This window comes from Odontesthes bonariensis, chromosome 2 (genome assembly GCF_027942865.1).
Source record: "Odontesthes bonariensis isolate fOdoBon6 chromosome 2, fOdoBon6.hap1, whole genome shotgun sequence".
Taxonomy (NCBI): Eukaryota; Metazoa; Chordata; class Actinopteri; order Atheriniformes; family Atherinopsidae; genus Odontesthes; species Odontesthes bonariensis.
The window spans coordinates 4,820,699-4,842,746 of NC_134507.1; the positions used below are offsets into that span (position 1 = coordinate 4,820,699).

At 42.0% G+C, this 22,048-nt stretch overlaps 2 protein-coding genes across 2 annotated transcripts; one reads left to right on the plus strand and one right to left on the minus strand.

Annotated features, from left to right (window-relative positions):
• The first annotated feature begins 390 nt into the window (after window positions 1-390).
• Window positions 391-9,237, plus strand: LOC142399070 (alpha-internexin-like). Its single transcript, XM_075483456.1, has 5 exons — window positions 391-812; window positions 2,357-2,587; window positions 4,770-5,297; window positions 7,246-7,370; window positions 7,489-9,237. Exons 1-5 carry the CDS (start codon window positions 522-524, stop codon window positions 7,679-7,681), a joined length of 1,368 nt encoding a protein of 455 aa, XP_075339571.1. The 5' UTR covers window positions 391-521; the 3' UTR covers window positions 7,682-9,237.
• A 145-nt stretch (window positions 9,238-9,382) lies between these two features.
• pcgf6 (polycomb group ring finger 6) lies at window positions 9,383-21,494 on the minus strand. The gene is made up of 10 exons (XM_075474623.1): window positions 21,019-21,494; window positions 20,583-20,682; window positions 20,294-20,390; window positions 19,952-20,007; window positions 17,991-18,050; window positions 17,608-17,725; window positions 14,760-14,787; window positions 12,054-12,152; window positions 10,460-10,546; window positions 9,383-10,356 (listed from the first exon to the last, which is right to left on the minus strand). The coding sequence occupies exons 1-10, from the start codon at window positions 21,091-21,093 to the stop codon at window positions 10,306-10,308; spliced, it is 771 nt and encodes a 256-aa protein (XP_075330738.1). The 5' UTR covers window positions 21,094-21,494; the 3' UTR covers window positions 9,383-10,305.
• Between the last annotated feature and the right edge of the window lie 554 nt (window positions 21,495-22,048).

Sequence of the window (22,048 nt, forward strand, 5' to 3'; positions counted from 1 at the left end):
AGTCTAACTATCGTAGTTTCCATACAGGACCTAGTTTAGGGTGAAGAGAATACAAAAAAAAAAGCAGTAAAATGGCCTTGTTCTGCATTTTCACAAATCAGAAAAAGGTTTCACAAATCCCAAACAAGGTTTTAATGAGTCTATAGCCTCTTTAGAGTAATTCTATCCAGATTTGAGCAGTGAAACTATTGTAGTTTCCATACAGGACTTAGTTTAGGGCGATCAAAATGCATAAAATGCAGTGAAATGGCCCTTTATGCCTATTCATTTTATTCGCGAATCGGATGCCAACTTCAGCGTCGTGTCTCTGGGCTTGATGTGGCGCTCATGTGCCCCCCCCGGAACACCCCCACATTTAAAATCACTGCTCCGCCCCTGGCTGCATCTGCAAATGGTCGATTCCTTCAACACCTTCACAGGACGAAATGCGTTAAATAGTTCGCTCCTCCCGCAGCCCTCGGTTTATAAGCTCCCGTAAAGCTCTTTAAGTCGGCCAGTTTAGTCTTTGACTCACAACAAAGATGAACTACGGAGACCGCTACACCTCGTCGTCCTATCGGAAGATTTTCGGGGATTCCCCCAGGTACTCCATCTCGTCCTCCCGGATGAACGGCGCGTCTCCCCGGGGCTCCGCGGGGCTCAGGTCCACCGCGTCCCGCAGCGCCGCGTCCTCCGTCAGCCTGTACAGACGCGTCGGAGGCTCCTCCGCTCCGTTCCAGCTGGTGCCCACCGGCTCGCTCGACTTGAGCCAAACCTCTGTGGTCAACAATGAATTCAAAGTTATCAGAACCAACGAGAAGGAGCAGCTGCAGGTAGGTGTGATAAAGACTGGCTCCATGTTTCAGCAGCCTCACAAATCCGCTCCAGGTCCTAATATCAGTTTCAGATGAAGTGATCCACAAATGTGATCGTGTGATTAGTGACTAAAATTTCCGTTTTACTTGAGGTAGCCTAATTTTGACCTGAATTATTTCGATAATAATAATGATGATAACAGGGGCGATTTTAGGATCTGGTCTTTAGGGGGGCCCAGCCACCAATGCTCACAGAGGCACATTATTTTTCACGAATTGAGGCAAACTGGTACATTTATAAATTTTGGAGCCGTATTAGTTTTGCTTTGAGTAGTGTTTTCCCCTACAGCATTCCATTTTGACCTCTTCATTTCAAAAGACTGTGGCTTGGACAGGGATAACAGAGAGCCTGAGACAAATATTGAAGATAACTCAACATTTATTTTGGGAGTAAAGAGTTAAAACAAAAACAAATGCTAGAAAATAAATAAAATGGTCACTAAAATAATGCATCCTTGAGCAAAAAAAAAGTGTTTTTGCACAATATAATATTTTAAAAATGTGCTGAGCCAGGGGGTGCCGAGCTATCTCACGGTGGTGAGCCTTGCCCCTGGGTGATAATAGAAATGTCACTGCCCACTTGGGTCCCTGAGCATAGGCCCTATTTTGCCTTTTTTTTTTTTTTGTATTATATTATTGCTGGATTTATTTATTTATTTATGATGAAATAGACCCAGAAATAAATTCAAACTGACCAGAAAACATGATTAAATTAGAAATACCACCAAGAGATATAAACTCGCACAAAAGCAACATCCAGTCTCAAAGAATCACTCTGTATCCTCAGTCCCAACTCCAATTATGGTTAAAAAAAATAAAAAATAGAATGTGATGATTTGCAAATCTCATAAACCAATATTCAACTCGAACACAGTAAATAGGTCAAGAGTTCAGAGTGAAACATTTGACTTATTTTTATTAAAAGTATTGGCTCATCTCGAATTTGATGGCAGGGACACGTCACAAAAAAGCTGGGATTGGGGCAGCAAAGACTGGAAAAGTAAGTGGACATGTTGCCACCAATTAGGTGAAATGGCAGCAGGTCAGTTACACGGCTGGGTATTAAAAGAGCACCTTAGAGGCAGAGTTTTCATTATAAATTTTCCAAGAATTTGAACGGGACTCAACTCAAAAACATCCATCTCTGATGGTGTGAGGGTGTATCGGTGCCTCAGGAAGTGGCGATTTGCAACTCTGGAAAGGCACCGTGATTTATATAAAGAGAAAATATACTTTCCCATCCTGCAAGTGTCCTTTTCATTGAAGGCCTTGCATATTGCACCAAGATGCTAAACCACAAACTGAATCTATTTCAAGTCATTATTTCAGAAAAGAGGGCTATGGGTGCTGCACTGATCTGCCTGCCATCCACATTTCCCTGTTAACACCCAAGTGCCCTAGCTTCAGTAAATAAAAAATGCAGGAATTTGGTTTGTAATGGAAATGATCGACTCCACTCTACAGGACTGTACTAAAGACAAATGTTCACCTTGTTGCCCCAGGGTCTGAATGACCGCTTTGCCATGTTCATCGATAAAGTCCGACATTTGGAGCAGCAGAACAAAGTGCTGGAGACGGAGCTGGTGACTCTGCGTCAGAAGCACAGCGAGCCGTCCCGCGTCGCTCATCGCTACCAGCAGGAGATGAGCGACCTGCGCTCCCAGCTGGAGGATCTGAGCAGGGACAAGAACCACATCCTCATAGAGAGGAACAACATGGAGGACGAGCTGCAGGTGAGGATGAACGCTTCTGATGAGGACACTGGCTGTGTTCGAAACCGCCTACTTCTCCTACTAGTCCTACTAGTCATACTTTTTTAAGTTCCCGGATGTACACTAGATGCATACTAGATTCGCTGAAATGTTGAGTATTCATCATGAGGTTACTTGTCACACTCAAACTACCCAAGATGCAACGTAACGTGACGTTGACCATCGCCATTTGAACGGTCAAATTCCGTTAACTGGACGAGAGCAGTCAAAACGGCATAACCGGAAGTGCGTTGCTCACTGCGGCTAGCTTTAGCAGCGCCGAATTTGTGGGAACAAAATTGTAAATAGCCGGTATTTTGTCAGATTTTCAACACCTTAGGGGTCTAAATGACTACTTTCTCGCCTAAAAATGTTTCAAATGTTGCTAAAGTTATATATTTACAGAGTTTATAGCTTAAGCGAAATCAGCTTTTCAGGCCGGCTGATTTCGCCTCGGGCAGGAGTGAAGTGCACTGTGTGTAAACGCTCTGCACACTGTCTGATCGATGAGTATGCCGTTTTCAAGTATGTAGTATGTAGTAGGCGGTTTCGAACACAGCCACTGTTTTTGTTGTTTGATCATACTCGTATTTATGTGACACGAACCCAGCGCCCCCCCCCCACAGAAATCCCGACCTTTCACTCCTCCACTCCTCTCATCCACAATCCTCTCTTTTGAAATATAGTTTCTCAAGCTCTGATCAACTTTAGTGTAATTAGTACGGAGCCCCTAAAGGGACATGGAGGGATTTTTTTTTTGCGAGATCTCGCAAAAGTTTTTTTCCCACGTCAGTGAACCGGAAGTAAAACAGACACAGCGATGGAGGAGCCTACCCATCATCTGTGGGAGAAGTTTATTGATTTCTATTTTAGTATTGGCCTAACATATAAAGACATCAAATCCGTTCTTGCACGTAGACATGGCTTTGACATAAGTCTACGGATGATGGATAGGCTTCTCCATCGCTGTGTCTGTTTTACTTCCGGTTCACTGACGTGGGAAAAAAAACTTTTTGCGAGATCCCGCAATACTTTTTGCGAGATCCCGCAATACTTTTTGCGAGATCCCGCAATACTTTTTGCGAGATCTCGCAATACTTTTTGCAAGATCCCGCAATACTTTTGCGAGATCCCGCAATACTTTTGCGAGATCCCGCAATACTTTTGAGAGATCTCGCAATACTTTTTGCGAGATCCCGCAATACTTTTGCGAGATCCCGCATACTTTTGCGAGATCCCGCATACTTTTGCGAGATCTCGCAATACTTTTGCGAGATCCCGCATACTTTTGCGAGATCCCGCATACTTTTGCGAGATCCCGCAATACTTTTTGCGAGATCTCGCAATACTTTTTGCGAGATCCCGCAATACTTTTTGCAAGATCCCGCAATACTTTTGCGAGATCCCGCAATACTTTTGCGAGATCCCGCAATACTTTTGAGAGATCTCGCAATACTTTTTGCGAGATCCCGCAATACTTTTGCGAGATCCCGCATACTTTTGCGAGATCCCGCATACTTTTGCGAGATCTCGCAATACTTTTGCGAGATCCCGCATACTTTTGCGAGATCCCGCATACTTTTGCGAGATCTCGCAATACTTTTTGCGAGATCCCGCATACTTTTGCGAGATCCCGCAATACTTTTTGCGAGATCCCGCATACTTTTGCGAGATCCCGCAATACTTTTGCGAGATCTCGCAATACTTTTTGCGAGATCTCGCAATACTTTTTGCGAGATCCCGCAATACTTTTTGCGAGATCCCGCAATACTTTTTGCGAGATCTCGCAATACTTTTTGCGAGATCCCGCAATACTTTTGCGAGATCCCGCAATACTTTTCGCAAGATCCCGCAATACTTTTCGCAAGATCCCGCAATACTTTTCGCGAGATCCCGCAATACTTTTTGCGAGATCCCGCAATACTTTTTGCGAGATCCCGCGATACTTTTGCGAGATCCCGCGATACTTTTGCGAGATCTCGCGATACTTTTGCGAGATCTCGCGATACTTTTGCGAGATCCCGCAAAAAAAAAAAATCCCTCCATGTCCCTTTAGGGGCTCCGTAAATTACTTTTCATCTTCATCTCAGTATTTTTACCTTTCATTATCTTATCATTTTTCTCAAACCTATCCTTCTCTCACTTTGTCATCTTCTCATTTCAGAAGCTCATCGGGAAGTATGATGAAGAGGTGAGGGCGCGGGAGGAAGCCGAACAGGCCTTGAGGTCCTTCAGGAAGGATGTAGATGATGCCACATCTGTCCGCCTGGACCTGGAGCGCCGGGTGGAGTCGCTGTTGGACGAAATCTCTTTCATGAAGAAGGTGCACGAAGAGGAAATCGAGGAGCTGAGCGGCATGATGGAGGCGCAGCAGGTCTCCGTGGAGCTGGAGCTCGCCAAGCCCGACCTGACCTCAGCTCTGAAGGAGATCCGCAACCAATATGAGTCCATCTCCTCCAAAAATCTACAGTCAGCCGAGGAATGGTACAACACCAAGTTCACAAACCTCAGTGAGCAAGCCACAAGGAGCAACGAGGCCATGAAGGCCAGCAGAGAGGAGATCAATGAGTTCAGGAGGCAGCTGCAGTCCAAGACCGTCGAGATAGAGACCCTGAGGGGCGCCAACGAGTCTCTGGAGAGACAGATCACGGAGATGGAGGATACACATAATGCCGAGGTCACAGCCATGCAGGCAAGCAATCGTAATTATTAAAAAGTACAGTGAGTTTACTCTCAACTCACCATTTCAGTGTTAAATTCATTGGTGACATCTACATCACAGAAGACACGTCTCCTGAACCGCCTGAAACGTTTAGTCTGCAGTACGGGCTTCTCTTTGGTTACTTTAACCTTATTTAATTAACCCCCAAAATATAAATCTATGCCTGAAAGTGAGCACAAGGCATTCTTTAAACCCCCCCCACTAAAATTCTAGTTTTTAGCCTTTTTACCATGTCCACAAGGTGTTTTTTACTGTGTTACGATACATATAAGTAAAATGAGTCAGAGAGGCTGTATGTTCTACGTAGACTATTTGGAGGAACCTAAGCTAGCCAATCCTGACTTTTTGCAGGTTGGGGCAGGACAGCTAATTTGCATGAGCAGTGAGCAGATGATTAAATGAGAAGGTAGTAAGGTGAGGCGAAGGTAGCACATGCTAAGTGAAGAACAAAGCAGAACTCCAGCCAAGCAAAGACCCTTGTTGCTTTGCAAGTTGTGGGAGGCTACATGAAGCTTGCCCCCAGACAAACGGGAGCTAATTGTGGGGGCCACTAGTTTTGGGAGTGCCAGGCCTAGCCCGACGCTAGCGGCTTCCCTGGCAAGCAGGCTTCCGGTCCTACTAATTCCGTGAACTGGACTTCTTCTTGGATCGCCAGACTAACCAGCAGCTCTGAGTTAGTCTGGCTTATTGAGCTAGCAGCACCTGGATTGTTGAAAGCATAGCAAGTGAATGCACTATGATACTTCTGTGTGCATAAGACTTTTTAGAATTCCCTCTACTTTTGTTGAGAACTGCTCTCTGGTTCAAATACATATAGCAGAAGATTTTTCTTTCGGAGCTTTACTATTAGAACACATTGGACACATAAATGTATGGCTGAATTACATCAATACTGAAATCGGTCTTTGCTTAGCAGGGAAAAGGGAAGTTTGTGTCAGCTGCTGGAGGGCAGAGATGTCGGCAAGGTCAGATTAGCATCTCCATCCCTGTTTTCTTTCTGACAAAAACTTCAAAATTTACAATTTGGAGGAACGGCGATGAGTTTTTAGAGGATTTATAACTGTCAGAATGAGGCTAGCATTTTGAATGAAGACAAGACAAAACAGATATAATGCACAAATACTGTCAACCAAAATTTTATATATTTGTACTAAGCTAAGCTAATCAGTTGCTGTCTGTAGCTTTATACTTAGCGGACAGACGTGGGTATGGTACCAATCTACTCATCTACAGTTTGGTAAGAAATGTGAATGGTCACCCTTTAATTTTGTATACTCGATTCATCCTGGAGCCTGCAATAGGGGCGAGACGCGGGGTACAAGTTGGACCAGTCCACCAAAAAGCTAGCAAAGGGAAACAGGCAGTAATGCATAGTCAGATTAGAATCCCCACTAAGACTTAGATGCACGTCTTTGGACTGCGAGAGGAGGCTCCACTGGGCATGATGAGGCTCAAATGTGGGGAAATGAAAAATAAATAAATCCTGCCTGTATTGACAATCACTTTTAAAAGACAAAGTTCTGGCTTTCTTTCAGGTAACAGTTAATCTCATTCAAGTTCGCTGTGAGGTCAAGCCAATGGCGTTTAGCGTGTGGTTGGAAGTCCAGCAGGTGCCTGGGGCTTAAGAGACAAACTAACTCCTTGCGTCTATTGGATTAATGTCTGATCTGCTAAATGCGGGACGGTCATCTGTCTTTTTACAGGAGAGAAACCTAAGCCCTTAAAGGTTGTTGAGGCAAAAAAGGAAATCCCCTATTAAACGTCAGATGGCCATTTTACATGTATCACTGGAAACTTTATCTAGCGAATATCTTTTAAGATGTGGTTATTCTCGTTGTGTCACAGAGAAACTTAAAACTGTGCACTGAAAATATCTAACTTTTTTTCTTCTTTTTTTTTCTCATTTCAATTGTACCAGGACACCATTAGCCACCTAGATACTGAGCTTAGGAACCTGAAGGGCGAGATGGCTCAGCACCTGAGGGACTATCAAGACCTGCTCAATGTCAAGATGGCCCTGGACATAGAGATAGCTGCTTATAGGTACTGGATTCAAGAAAATGCAGCAATATACAGAGCAATGTGTTGACTCTTTTTTTAATCAGTTTCCTTGAAACAGTCTTGACTACTAAATGTTGTTTATTTGGTTTGATTCCGTCAGGAAATTGCTGGAGGGGGAGGAAACTCACTTTAACTCAGGGGTGTCGTTCAGCTCTGCCAGCTACAGCTACCAGCCTCGAGCTGCAGCCAGCTCCTCCAGGAGCACCCAAAGGGAGAAAGAAGGAGCCAAGAAGGAAAGCTTCAAAGATATCAGCGAGGATAAAGATGAGGCAGACATCAACTCCAACAACTGAGCACAGACAGGCAACTTGTGAGAAGAGATCCATGCATAGCGAGTTCATAGTAACATGATACTTTTTAGGGCAACAGTAATCCAAATGTTTTAAATTAGACATCAATACTGAGATTATCTTTTGGACTTTAAACATAGTTTTGGAACGTGAACACATCGCGTTCTCTTAGAATCGAAAGACTCGTCAATAGATCTCGTCACATCTGCAACATTAAGGAAAGGAAACTAACTTGGAAAATCGAAACCGGCACGTGAGCACATCTCGGGTGGGGTGCAGATAACGCACCACCATAAACTGTGTGACCAGACAAATGTTAATGTTCGTTTTCATTTAGCTGTTCCGAGGTTGCACATAGAGCTGCGTTATAATAGGAGGGAAAAAAAAAAAAAAAAAGAGCGGGAGATTGCTCGGATAAACCTCAGAAGCTATAGATTCACCTCTTCGCTGTGTTGTCAGTGGACTTTGAAGCATTCTAGACATGTGGCCGTCACTGCTGGTTATTCTTTTGTGTTTGTTTTACGGATCTAAAAAGCAAAAAAACTGTTTGAATGTTGTAACACACGCACAGTCAGAAGTCTATGCTAGAAAATGGAAAATATTAACAATCATATATGACTGGCAAATTGATTCCTGTGCTTTTATGTGCGCTCATAAGTTCTTCCAGACAGATGTGAGGACTGCACTAGTTATGCCTACTGTTGAGTGGTGTTCATAAAGCGTATCTGATAGTGTCCCACTGCCAGCACAAGGTCGGGCCTATTGTCCGACCTTGTGTTGGTGCACTGTGCCCCGAGTACAGTAATAACCAAGGGTCATGAGTTATTGTGTGCCATTTGTATCCATTATATGTTGGCATGGTAGCTCTAAGTTGTAGGGCAGATTTCAATGAAACACACCATGTTGAAGAGAGAGTGGAGTCAAGTTGCTCCATAAAACGAGTTACAATGAAAAGAGCTGAAAATTCTTAAGTTTGGTGCACGACAAATGCCCAGCCTGTGAAGGCAACTACTGTATGATGAAGGAATTGATACAACTGACAAGGTTTCAAGGACGACCTTTGGTGAAATATGTATCGGTTCGGGATCTGATGCCCTGATCCAGGTGTGGATGATTGAGATTTATTTGACCGATCGCAATTTTGCTCTCAAGGATTACACAATGCATTAAAGACTGGCAGCTTGAACATTTCGTGCACATGGGCCGCTTCCTCAACCAGTGGAGCTTCTTCCAATCATATTTTCTCAATTTAATACCCATAGCCCTATTGTTTTAAACAAAGATATCAAACGATATACCTTTATCATGCCTTTTACATTCCAGTAGGCTCCTCTGTAAGATCCAACCACAAGCCCATCTAAGCTCCTATGCACATCAAAGGACACACGATGGCTTTTATCCGAATTTTGCAGGTTCTCTGTTGTCCAAACAGTGGTATGAATTCCTTAAACGTATGCAATGCCTGAACATCCATTTCTGTCCATAGCAGCACAAATTTCTTTGTCGAGACCTTGTACGAATGGTGTGATGCATTGTTATCTTGGAAAAAAAAATAAAATGAATTATATACACGCAACGATGCTAAACCTAGACCTGACCAATTGACCCTCTGATCAATTGCTCAGTTTATTCCAGGTGTTTTACTTTTATTTTTGCCCATCATATCCATATCCAACACCCCACATAAAAACAGCAGACATGAGCAAATTAGGAATTATTCAGCGTTTATTATTTCAAACTAACAAAAGCAAGTAGAAAATCTATTTGCTCCAAAGCTATATCAAATAGATTTTTCTACAAAGTCCTTTTAAATAACCTCTTTGTTGCAATGAAAGCATTTCTCATCGAGTCAGTTTCATCAGTTTACATCAGACGGCCTTAAAAAGGCCTAAATCAATAGGAGGCAGGCTGCAACTTAGTACTGTACATCTGAGCTCTATTCACATATACAGACCTTTGGTAGTTGTAGCCCTTTTGCATGAAGCCCTTTGAAAAGTCACAGTTAACTCACGAGGTGATTGATAAATACAGGTTGTGGTACCCAAATAAATAGGTGAAACAAGAAGGATGTCAACTTGTGTTGCCTTAAAATAGTCAAGAGTTTCTGAGCCATAAATAGCAGTTTAGTCCAGTTTCAGCTCCAGCAGCAGTCACATTCCTGTAACTCAACAAAACCTTCCAAGAAATTCAGCAAAATACATTTCGTACATGCTGGTACAGTAAATATGCGTCCTGCAAAATCAGGCCACAAGACACAAGGGTTGTCCTGAAGAAGAATCAGAATGATGTTGGCTGAAAATGAGATGCTTCGCTATGAAAAGATAAGCTTCCTTTTTCAAGCCAGAATGTTCATACAGAAAGAAAAATAAATCTAAACAATCAAAAACAATCTGAGTTTTAGATGCTTTCCTCCAACACTTAAAAGCTTTGTCAGCAGCCCGCTAAACCCCGCTACATTCAGTTTAAAGGGTTGATCAAATGTTTGGTCAGCAGATCCTGACAATGGTTAAGTAGTAAAGCTGATGGTTAGAATAACAAAGAACACATTTTTACTCCTTGTTATCGAAAGAATCGGTCCAAAAAATCCAAAAAAAAGCCCCCAAAAACCCTAAATCTGCTTCTTGTGTTCACGGCTGCGTGGGCAGGACCAAGCCGAAGTGGAGCACCAACAGGCCGTCCTGAGGCAAAGCAGAACCGGACAAACACTCATTATTTCAAACCTTCTCAAGCTGAAATCGTCAGGGCTGTTTCTGCTGTGCAGTTTTTTTTTTTTTCTTTTACCTGTAGTGCGTCTTCACCCACAGAGCGCTGTATGTCTTTCAGTGACTGATAATGATCTAGGAGGTGATCTCCGCACACCACATCCACCTGCGGGGAGCACAAGCATTTCCCACCATTACAGAAGCAACACTCGCTGTTGGGTTTGAAAAGAAATACATAGAATTCTTTTTAAAAAGTCTTAAAATGTAGAAAATCTCACTGTTTTAATTCACCTGAAGCGACCGCATTTCAATCTCAACTCATCAAAGCACTCAAATTACTCTAAATGTCTCGATTAGTGAAAAACTGGAAGGACATCGGGTAGACTCAAACTTTCAACTGTTTTTAGTCAGTTCCACAATGGAAAAAGTGCTGTCACGGCAAAGTTCACTGTGCTCGAGTGAACAGTGACCTCCAGGTTTGCCCAGACTGATCCCAGCAGTGCAGCACTGAGAGCAGGAAATCAGTCTAAGCTGCTAATCTCCATCCCCGCGTTACTAAACACGCCCCCGCACTGCGTCACCTGATCACACCTGGACATTTCTGTTGGGGAAAGTAGGACACTTCCGAACACAAGCTTTCTATTAAAGCTTGTCCATCTCTCTGAGGCAGATGTGGTCTCGCTGTAATGAAAATGTATGACTTTATAACAGAGCTGGGCAACGATTAAAGTTTTTAATCTAATTAATCACATGATTTCCCTGATTAATCATGATTAATCGCATTTGTACGCAAAATCCAAAAATGAATCCAAAAGTAGTGTATAGCTTTTAGCATTTAGTTTTATTTTAAATGTGCTGCCATATGAATGAAAGTGCCATAACATTTGTTGTGCAAACACACTTTTAACATCAGCATCTTTCTGTAGTTTTTATGTAGAAGCCTCGCTCCACTGTCTGTTTCCTTGAATGACTTGCTGCTATCAGTTGTGTGTTTTGCCTTTAAGTGATATTTTAGACTGGAACTACTACGCTGAGAAGACAATTCAACTTGGCAGTGTTTACAGATGACTTTGGTTCTGTCGACTCCGCCGTCTGGAAGAACTTTAACATGAAAATGGCCGAGTAAAAGTTCCGTACCCTTCTCCATGTTTGGTGGATCCGCCGATTACTTTCTTTTCCTGTTCCGCAGCAGACAGCAACAGACTTTTACAAAATAAAAGCCTGTGAGCAACAGACTTTTACAAAATAAAAGCCTGTGAGCAACAGACTTTTACAATAATAAAATAAATAATAAAACATGCGTTAATGCGCAATAACATATTTATCGGCGTTAAATAATTAAAGAGTTAACGCGATAATAACGAGTTAACTCGCCCAGCCCTACTTTATAATAATAAATGACTTGAACGTAAGTAAAACAACACTTTGGGATGTTTCAGGAGTATGTTGTACAGGTGTGAGAATATCCGACTCTCCCAGACCGAGAGAAAAGAAGCAGCTGCTTTGCTGCAGGCACCAAAGTCCTTTTAAACAGTAAATCCAGGTCGACCGGCGTCTCCCTCGACTCAGTGAGAGGAATGGGGACCTCGTCCTCTCTCCGGGTGCCAGTTTCTCCTTTTAGAAACCAAAGCACCGGATTGTGCCCATGTTTTTGGGGCAGTCATACAACTCACCTGGCATGTTGGACTCAGCTCCATCTTCCTCCTGATGAACAGCTCTACGTGGCGGATTGTGGCCTCACCGGACACACGGACGTACCGCCTCTCTAGTGGCTAAACAGAGATAAAATGGTTAGCTGCTGTGATGTGTTCAGATCTCTTAGTCCGGGTTAAAACTCCAGCAGCAGCGTTCTGGATGAGCTGCAGATGTTTAATGCTCTTTTTGGGAAGTCCAGTTAAAAGAGCGTTACAGTGATGGAGTCTGCTGGAGATGAATGCATGTTGCTGCTGCAGCTGCCGCTAAAGACCGTGGTGAAGTTGGTTTGATATTGGATATTCACAATAAGGAAATAAGGTGTCTTTTTTTTCCCATACCTCCCAAGTCACTAGTTCACAAGGCTTGGGAGGTGTCGAATATCCAAATATTCAATATCAAACCAACTTCACCACGGTCTTAAGCGGCAGCTGCACCAGCAACATTTCTGGAAAGGTACTGGCTTGATTAAATTCATTCTGGACTCTCTATCCGACCACATGAAGACCTCGGGACACTTCGGTTTGACTTTAGGGACCCTCTACTCACTACCACGTAAGTGTTATGTTGTTTGGAGCTGTAGAAGAGGTATAAAAATAGCGTTTTGTAGCGGCGAAATGATATGCCTCTCTCACTTCCAGGCTAACGACTTTTGGCTAAAAACGGTCAAATCGAAATTCTCAAAACACATCCGAATGACATGATTTTGATGTCAACTCAACGTATGTACTCCCAACATCCCGTAAATTGATCCCTTTAAAGGGGAACTCCGGGGCATTTGAAGCGCATTCCCATTGCTAGAGGTTGTCAAATACTGATAGTAGGACACAGACAGGTGCAAATCGGCGCTCCCTGTGCGGAGATAGCGCTGTTCGCTCAGCCTGTCATGCGAGGCTAATACGTGGTGGCTACGGGGCAAGCGCTAACCCTTCCACGTAAAACAACAACTTGCACACTGCAGAAACGTCACACCACTTTATAACCCATCCGACAATAAAGTCACAAGCCTTACCATCAAAACCATATGCATGGTTCTCACATTACTGGCATGGGGACGTTACAAAACAACTTTATAAACAGCATGTAACTCACCGGCTGGTTGTAGGCTCGCGCATGTGAAAGCCCAAAAGAGTCGATGGACGATAATCCCATATACAAAGCAATTAATCTTCTCTAGAAAAACTGCGTTCAAGTATTTAAAACATTACAACAATATTACTGGGCATGTATTGTTGTAATGTTTTAAATACTTGAACGCAGTTTTTCTAGAGAAGATAATTGTTTTGTATATGGGATTATCGTCCATCGACTCTTTTGGGCTTTCACATGCGCGAGCCTACAACTAACCGGTGAGTTACATGCTGTTTATAAAGTTGTTTTGTAACGTCCCCATGCCAGTAATGTGAGAACCATGCATATGGTTTTGATGGTAAGGCTTGTGACTTTATTGTCGGATGGGTTATAAAGTGGTGTGACGTTTCTGCAATGTGCGAGTTGTTGTTTTACGTGGAAGGGTTATCAGTTGCCCCTTAGCCACCACGTATTAGCCTCGCATGACAGGGTGTCCGAACAGCGCGATCTCCACACAGGGAGCGCAGATTTGCACCCGTCTGTGTCCTACTATCAGTATTTGACAACCTCTAGCAATGGAAATGCGCTTCAAATGCCCCGGAGTTCCCCTTTAACTCAAGCTACGGTTACAGTCTACTTGGCTATTTAAGTGGTCCATCGTCCTTGTCCCAGAATACATGCATGAGAGGGGAATCCAGTAGTTCTCTGAAGTGTGTCTGACAGCGCAACGATATGGACTGTGTGAGAAAATGTTAAAGATATTCCGCTGCTTCTAACGTTCTCTGTGGGTGACCACCGTACATGTAAGTACAGCTAAATTCCCTGCACGGACGTTCTCTTAAAGTTACTTGAATGGCGATTTTGTCACATGACGCTCCAGTTATAAAGTCAGGATTCTATTAGAGCGGAGCGACAGTCTGAAAATGCTTTAACCCTGATAGGGGACATCATATATTAATATTTTTTTCCACTATTTTTCCATAAATCTTCTATTCCACTTCAGTTCTGATCATAACTACCAAAATTTCAATTATTTAAAAAAAATTAACCCTTTAGATGCCAATTTGAACTTTTTAGCCCAAATTTTATGCCTTTAGGTGCCAGTATTTTCAAAATATGGAATGCAAAGTGGAATTATTGAGTAGGAATAATTATGGTCTGGGATATGTCAATGATTAGCAACAACATTGATTTTTAGGGATTTTTAATTTTTTTGTTATGCCTGATTTAAAAAAAAATAAATAAATCCTTAATTACTGAAAAGGGCCATTTTTCTTCCCTTCTAAAATGATCCCCACAATACCATATGTTAATATGCTCAAGATCCTTCCACAGTACTGCATATTGTTTTTAACTGTCAAACATCAGTATTGAATCCCAGGCATACTTGATATGACTTTAAAATAAGGATTCCTGTGTGCCAAATTTTTACTCAAATAAAAAAAAAGATGTCTCCTTTTTAAATTACATTCAATTATATGCAACTCAGAGCAGACGCAGCTGTGCGACCTCTCTTCATTTGTCATCCATTTTGTCCTTGTACGTACTGCAGTATAACTGCAACCTACAGCAACTGTTCAATGTGCGCCAAACACTTGTTGATTTTAAGCCTTTACCTTAAAGTTTGAGATGCCTTCTTCAGCCCTGAAAACAAAGCAAACAGTCAAGAGGAGCACACATTTTTTGATGCCAAGTTACTGTATGGAATCCATGTGAGACAATGGGACAGCCTGCTGGCATACGTATGTAACTGCAAGATGTTTTCATTTAAAAATGACATTAGAACATTTCCATCTGTAACACAAATACACAGCAAAAATAAATAATGAACACCTATTCTGCTTCTACCTACTCTGCCCCACCGTTGCTCACTTGTTAGAGTAGTGGTACCCAACCTTTTTTTTTCCCTGGAAGATCTTCTCTAATGACAAAACAATTGTGCCAACTCCCACCGTACACACACACTGGTGCGCACGTGTTGATTAAGAAAATGATCTCCAAAACTTTACTGAAACCAGTTTCTGGTTCTGAATTTTCTTTCCCCAAAAAAAACCCAAACAAGTAAGATGAGCTGTCAGGTGTGATGTTTGGCTGTTACAGGCTTCATTTTTTATCATAAGGAGCTGAAGTTTTTGCCCGTATGAACGCAACAGCGTGTTCTTTGAAAATCCAAACCTTTGTGTATGTGCTCTCCCTTTTTCACACTGCATCAGGTTGATGGCGAACAAGCTTTACATTTTCGAGGCCGCAAACGAAGCCACGGCACTTATGAGTCCTTTAACAAGTGGCCTATGCATCAAACTTTGTAAAAACTTACATTTCCTCCTGAAGAACGCTGATTTGCAGAGTAAATGGCCGTAAATAAGCCTGCACGGTTAGCCTAGAAATCTAGACTTTGTTTATTTTTCATTATTTATTTTTTGTCACCCCCTTCTGTGTTTTATTTTCTTTATGATTCCATTTTCTTGTTCTTCTTTTAATGGACCACTCTTCGCCCTTCTAATTGCCCTTCGGGGATAAATAAAGTTTTTTCTGATTCTGATTCTGATAGACACCCCTAGCGACCGCAAATTGAATTTGCTCCCGGGCGCAGTCCAGTCAGTTGTGGTTGTTTTGCGAGGCTGAAAATCGAAACTTAATCGGGCCAATTAGGGTTGTGACGATGGACGATGATATCGTCCATCGTCATTTATGACCCACCATCACGATGGATGGTAACCATCGTGATGCCACGGCCACTTTTTTTAAACCGAAACACAATGGCTATGGCATTTACCTTTTTTTTTTTTACTGCAAAAGCTTTAAAATAATTTGTCATGCACTTCACTATAGGCCTATGATATCACAGCAGAACACCAAAAGGAAAGAATAATAAAAATATAAGCGCAAGAAAAATAATAAAACAAACAAACATAAAGCATGACTTGCCTGTACCGAAACGCGCTAAACTGTAATAACTTAAAATGTTAAGAGGGCGGACACGGGTGCAGCCTATTCCAACATATTTACATGTCAATGTTTCTGGCCAAAAAAAACAACGTATTGACCTCGTCTGGCTTTAATAAGCTGCGGACTGGCGTGACCACACTGCCCGCGGTGCTGAAAACTCTTTCCGAAGGCGTGCTGGTAGCGCATATAGCAGAGATACTTTCTAGCGATTTTTCCCATCAAAGGAAACCTGCTCTGGTTACTTTTTCTGGTTACTTTCCATAGTTTGGGAAAGTTTCCAAATGCCTAAATGCACTGAGTTGCGGGCGGCCATGCGATCAGCTGTTTGTGTTAACGAGCAACTGAACAGCCGGATAGTGACATTCTGGCACGGGCCATTCAAACGCAATGGAAGGATGTTTTTTCCCCCTTACAGCTAAAGCCTGGGAAGTCTGTGTAGAATCATCACCCTGTAGCTTATATACTAGCGTTTTATTATTATTATTTGATCATAATTTTATTATTATTATTATTTGACCATAAGTCGTAACCCCCCCCCCGACGACGACGATATCATCGTCCATCACGATGTTTCACTGTAAACATCTTCTTCTGCCAATTAAGAAGACATCGCCCAACCCTAGGGCCAATCAAATCGTGAGGAGCGGGGTCGGAGGCCGGGCTACCTAGTGACGACAGAGGTGCGACGTTTCAGTGTGTAGTTCCAGAGAGAGGTAAACAATGGCTGCGCCATTTGGCTTTGGCAGCGACTCTAGAAGATTTAAATATATATTTTTCTTTGCGAGACGAACAGATAACTCTGCACACGGGCAAAGTCGAAAAGGAAAATAATATTCTTTCCTCTCTGACATTAGACTACACTCCACCATGTACTTTCCGTCGCGCTGACTACGTAATCCTTCTTCATCGCTCTGATTGGTTGTTGCGCCATCCTATTGCGTGGCGTTGAGTGCAGAGGCAACTTAACAGACAACAGTTTATCCTGCCCACACTGCTATCCAGCTTCACTAGACCCCTGTACAGCTTTTTGCTGTATCACTCAGCTGTTTGAACGGAGTGGTACGTGCACTTTTTCCCAATCATTCTTTTTAGTTCCTGTAATTCCATAAACCACACAAGCATGTGTGCATGTGACCATCCACGTACCTCTGCGTGTTTCATGTGCTTCGTCCGAATAGAGACGAATCAAAATCCAGTAAATTGTTTACGATTTAGTACAGACGCAAGACCAAATTTTGGCAACCACTCTCAGACCTCAGACTGTAATCTTTGGCACTCCCTATAAGGGTGTGAAGACCCCAGGCTGGGAACAACTGTGTTACAGAATAAGCCTCATACGCAGAGACTTACGTTGTGGTCTGCAATGTATTAACAAAACGAGGTTTTCTTTTGTCCGACAGCTGCACAAGTCTTGTAAGGGCCTTCGGTTCCATTTAAGTGTTTCCACTCAAAGATGCTGGATACCTTTAATAGCTGCTATATTTGGGAACATGAAAGCACCGTGTAAGTTCTTACCCAACAAACTCCAGAAGCAGAGACACGTCCAGCTCAGGAGGAATGGTAAACACGGACTGGGGAAAGCTATCCTTCTTCTGCCTCCTCGATACAACGGGACATTGAGGGGAAAGAACCACTGCGAAGGGAGACAACACCGAGTTTAAGTCATGGACTTCCATGCTTTTACTGCTGCATATTTACAGTTTTATTCCTGAAATATTCATATTTTAAACAGAAAATTAGAACGTTCCACACTCTTCAGTCAAGAACTGCATGTTGTAGAATGATCAGTTATTATCCTCTCCGTAAGTGACATGCAGTACCTTAAAGTGTGTAATCACAGGTGTTCAAGTAATGTTGCCACAAATGTTTCCTTAAGCTTTCATGCTGAATTACTTTACCTGGTTTAGGCACTGGCAGCCCTCTCTCTTTGTAGAAGTTACACATTTGTTCTCTTTCCACTGTTGCACAAAATGAAAAAGAGTTCAAATTTAATTTGAAAATGGAAGGTTAATAGAACACGACACAATGTCAATAACACCTGACAGCAAATTCATATCCACCAGTCTGCCACAACCTTAAAAAGGGCTGACCATAGATCTCTGTCCACACGTATACATTAGGGATGGGCCTAGGATTTATTTTTTTAAATAAGTAAGAATAATCTAACACTGTAAGCTTAGATGCTAATGGTGCGCCAATAAGAGAAACCTGCAAAGCAAAAGATCGCAGCTGTCAAACACTTCTGTGTGGAACACAAATGAGACTGACGTCAGGTACTACGACTCTTTCAGGTAAAGCTAGCTTTCTTTAAGTTTACCACAACTGAAAAGGTTTGTGATTCCAATCAGGATTTTCACGTGAAACACACATTTAGTCCACAGGTTATAGCAAATGAATGTAAACGTACGTAAATGAAAGATGAGCTGTATCACACGCCGTCAGATGTTGCTACATGGACTATTATGAGGTGGGCTACCCAGGGAGTGAACCCGAACGTTTGTATGTAGAACCCACCAAAGCAAGTTGCTAAGACATATGAACCTTGTTAGGTAGGGATGCAAATCGAAAACCGGTTCTTGTTGAGAACCGGTTCCCAGTGTTTCAATTCCTTGGAATCGTTTGGCGATTTTGCAAACGATTCCCTTATCGATTCCAGTGGGCGCGAATGACGTCACCACGCAACGTTGCGTGGCGAGTCCAGCGCAGCCAGCAGTCAACAGTAAACATGGCGCCCAAGCGGTACAAACGCTCGAAAGTTTGGTTACACATCCCTAAAAAAGACGACAACAGGGCAACTTGCAAAGTGAATATTTCACCAAAGGGAGGAAATACTACCAACATGCAATAACTATGAATGAATGTCACGTTTTCGATCTGCTCCGGACTAACGTCGGTGAATCTGAACCCAGCAACGTTAGCAACGTTAGCATGTCCTCGGCTAACACTGCAGGTAACTAACTAACTAACTAACTAACACTGCCTATCATGTTAGCGCCATTTGCCTCATTGTAAAACCTGCTGTTAGTAACGGTTAAGGTTAAATGAATGCCTTCTCAGGCATTACATTTAGATGAAATCATGAGAGACAGAGCCTGACTGGCTCAGAGCCAGAGGCTGGTGGTACTACCCCCAGTTCACCTCTACCTCCAGCTTCTCCTTTCACCAGAGCAGGGAAGAGTTACATTACCCAGGCCAGGATAGACCAATGTGGACCTCACCGCTGTTGGGTTTGTGAGGTCATGACTCGTGTTACTTCTAAACTAAACAAAGTTGATGCTAATCGACCGGTTTGTCGTCCTTTTTCTCCAAATGAGAATCGATAAGGGAACCGACAAAGAACCGAATCGTTAAGCAGAATCGAAAATGGAATTGGAATCGTAAAAATCTTATCAATTCCCATCCCTATTGTTAGGCAAAACAAAACAGGAAAAAAACATTTTTTAAAAGCGACACCGCAAAAGGTTTCTGCAAAACATCAGTTTTGTGGGGTTTCTTGGAGGGTTTGCAAGGCTGAAGGCATAGCTTCTCACCAATAAGACAGCCTTGCTTGGACATGTGCCGTGTTTGTTACCCATCCACCTGTGATGTTACAAAGTAGCCGAACAAGCTTGCTAATTTCAGTGGGATTATTTCCTATCAATGTTGTATAAGTCTGCTAAAAGTGTTGATAAACTGTATGACCAAAATGGGGCAAATATGACGATCTTGCAGGTGCATCTTATCTTATGTGCAAGCTTATACGCTGTTATATAATGTAGAGACACACCGTCTATTTGGCATGCTTGTGGTGTGGGCCCAGTGGTTTTAACGGTGTGGCTAATCGGCATAAAAACAAACACTGACACACGGACATACTTACGTTCTTCCAGATAGGGAATCATTTTGTAAACAATATCCTGCAGCTGTCTGTCAGGCCTGATGACAAATTAAACACAAAACCTATTAAGCAAAACAGTCTGCTTTAGTCCATACAGGAGCGGCAGCAGTTTCTCAGCATATTCGAAAGGTCTGTTATTACATCGATCGCAACTGGATTTCAAAACGTACACGAAATACTTCCATATGCCTCTTCATCTTAATTCTATGCAGTTCTGCTTTGCCTAAACTCAGCTATTTGAAAATGTGGTAGACGTCTAACTATTCATTAAACAGTTGCAGAAAATAAGGAATTCGTCCAGTCTGACAGTAGTAAGTGACCCACCTGATGTTGTAAATGGGCTGTGTCTGGTGGACCACGATGCTGCATGTGGGACATCTGTTGCTGTAGAAGAAATGCTTCACGATGCAGCTTTTGCAAACTTAGAAAAAGACAGACCACAATTTATTAAAAAAAAATTATAGTAATGGTACATTTTCAAGCAGCATTCTTTTTTTGGATTAGTTAATATTGGCTGAACTATTTGGCAATCATTGCCCATCTGTGACAAACAGAATGGCGGCTTAGATCTTTATAAACTCAGGATCTAATGGATGCCTTTGTTTAGACTTACATGTGTGCAGGCACTCTGTGATGGTGGTGGCATCTATAAGGAAACCGCAGCAAAGGGCACAACGGATGTATGGATAGAACTGATTGAGAGGGAGCTTGGGCTGTTGAAATGTGACAAATCACAGTAAAGTTGTCAGTTATATATTATTCAGTCAGTTATCAGTTATTATAGTCATATATATATATATATATATATACACATATACATATATATATATATATATATATATACATACATATATATGTATGTATATGTGTATATACATATATATATATTCATGCATACATACATATATATATATTTATATATATATATATACACACATATACATATATATATATATATATATATATATATATTTATTAAAAGACAGCTCCAATATGAATGAAGTTTGGTGTAGAAGACCTCTGTTAAGAGAAAACATCTAAGAAAATACCTCGTCGTCCGAGTCGCAGTCTGATATGTTCGTTGACGTGTCATGACTCCTGCGACCAAGGGGAGGCGATGACATGCCCAACAGCTTCCTACAACACTACAACAACTTGCCTGGTATCTTTCAAAAATTGAAAACAAAACACCGCGTTAATATGTTCGCATAGTAAGTTTCAAATTTTGCTGACTGCGCTGAGGTTTTTTTTTTTCTTTTCCTTATGTGTCAACAAACTTTCGGCAAGTTAGCTACGCGTGGCTGGCCGGCTAGCGTTAGCTTTCCTATTCTATAGCAGAATAAAACAATAAAACATGAGTATATAACTGCGGTCTGGGTGTTAATGTCCCCGACTTTGGCACATTGGTAGCTGCCTTCTAGTGCTAACGCCGCGAAATAACCCCTGACCTCAATATACTACCAAGTTCTCATGATAGAGAGGCTACTTTGTTGCTTTAATCTTTCCTCTGTAATTTAATTTCCCTCGTTGACGACGAGCTGAGACAACACTTCCGGGATAGATTCTTCAGAATAAATGTTGCTACAACAAAGTAAAAAAATTAGTCCTGCGTTGTTGTTTTTTTACAAACTCCCAGGTCTACGATTTGCGTTATTACTTACTCTGAATAATAAAAAATAAATAAATTAAATAAAGGCCTATAAAAGCTAGAATTTGGAAATAACAACAACATATAACAATACTTTCCAATAAACATGGTTTAAACATTATTAGTTGTATGGAAGTTTTTCTGTGCCATCAGAGTTTGAAAACAAATTTCTAATATTGAATTTTTACAGCATCAAAATCAGACTTTGAATTTGAAAAACCAACAGTGGAAAAAAAAAAAATCTGTGGAAAAAAATTCAACTTCAAAAAATTCAGTGGAAAAAGAACCAGACTCAACATCCGGGTAAACAGGGAGAAGCATCCATCCATCCATTATCTATACCGCTGAATCCGTCGGTCGGGTCGCGGGGGGGCTGGACCTCAGGGAGAAGCAATCGATCCATATTCTATCCATAAACTTCCACTTTTTTT

Coding starts and splice junctions, on each gene's coding strand:
- pcgf6 (XM_075474623.1), bottom strand. CDS start 21,093: ATGTCATCGCCTCCCCTTGGTCGCAGGAGTCATGACACGTCAACGAAC. Junction 17,726..17,990: donor GCTGCCAGTGCCTAAACCAG/GTAAAGTAATTC, acceptor CTCCCTTCGCAG/TGGTTCTTTCCCCTCAATGT. Junction 12,153..14,759: donor AAGGCATCTCAAACTTTAAG/GTAAAGGCTTAA, acceptor ATCTCTGTTTAG/CCACTAGAGAGGCGGTACGT.
- LOC142399070 (XM_075483456.1), top strand. CDS start 522: ATGAACTACGGAGACCGCTACACCTCGTCGTCCTATCGGAAGATTTTC. Junction 2,588..4,769: donor ACATGGAGGACGAGCTGCAG/GTGAGGATGAAC, acceptor TTCTCATTTCAG/AAGCTCATCGGGAAGTATGA. Junction 7,371..7,488: donor ATAGAGATAGCTGCTTATAG/GTACTGGATTCA, acceptor TGATTCCGTCAG/GAAATTGCTGGAGGGGGAGG.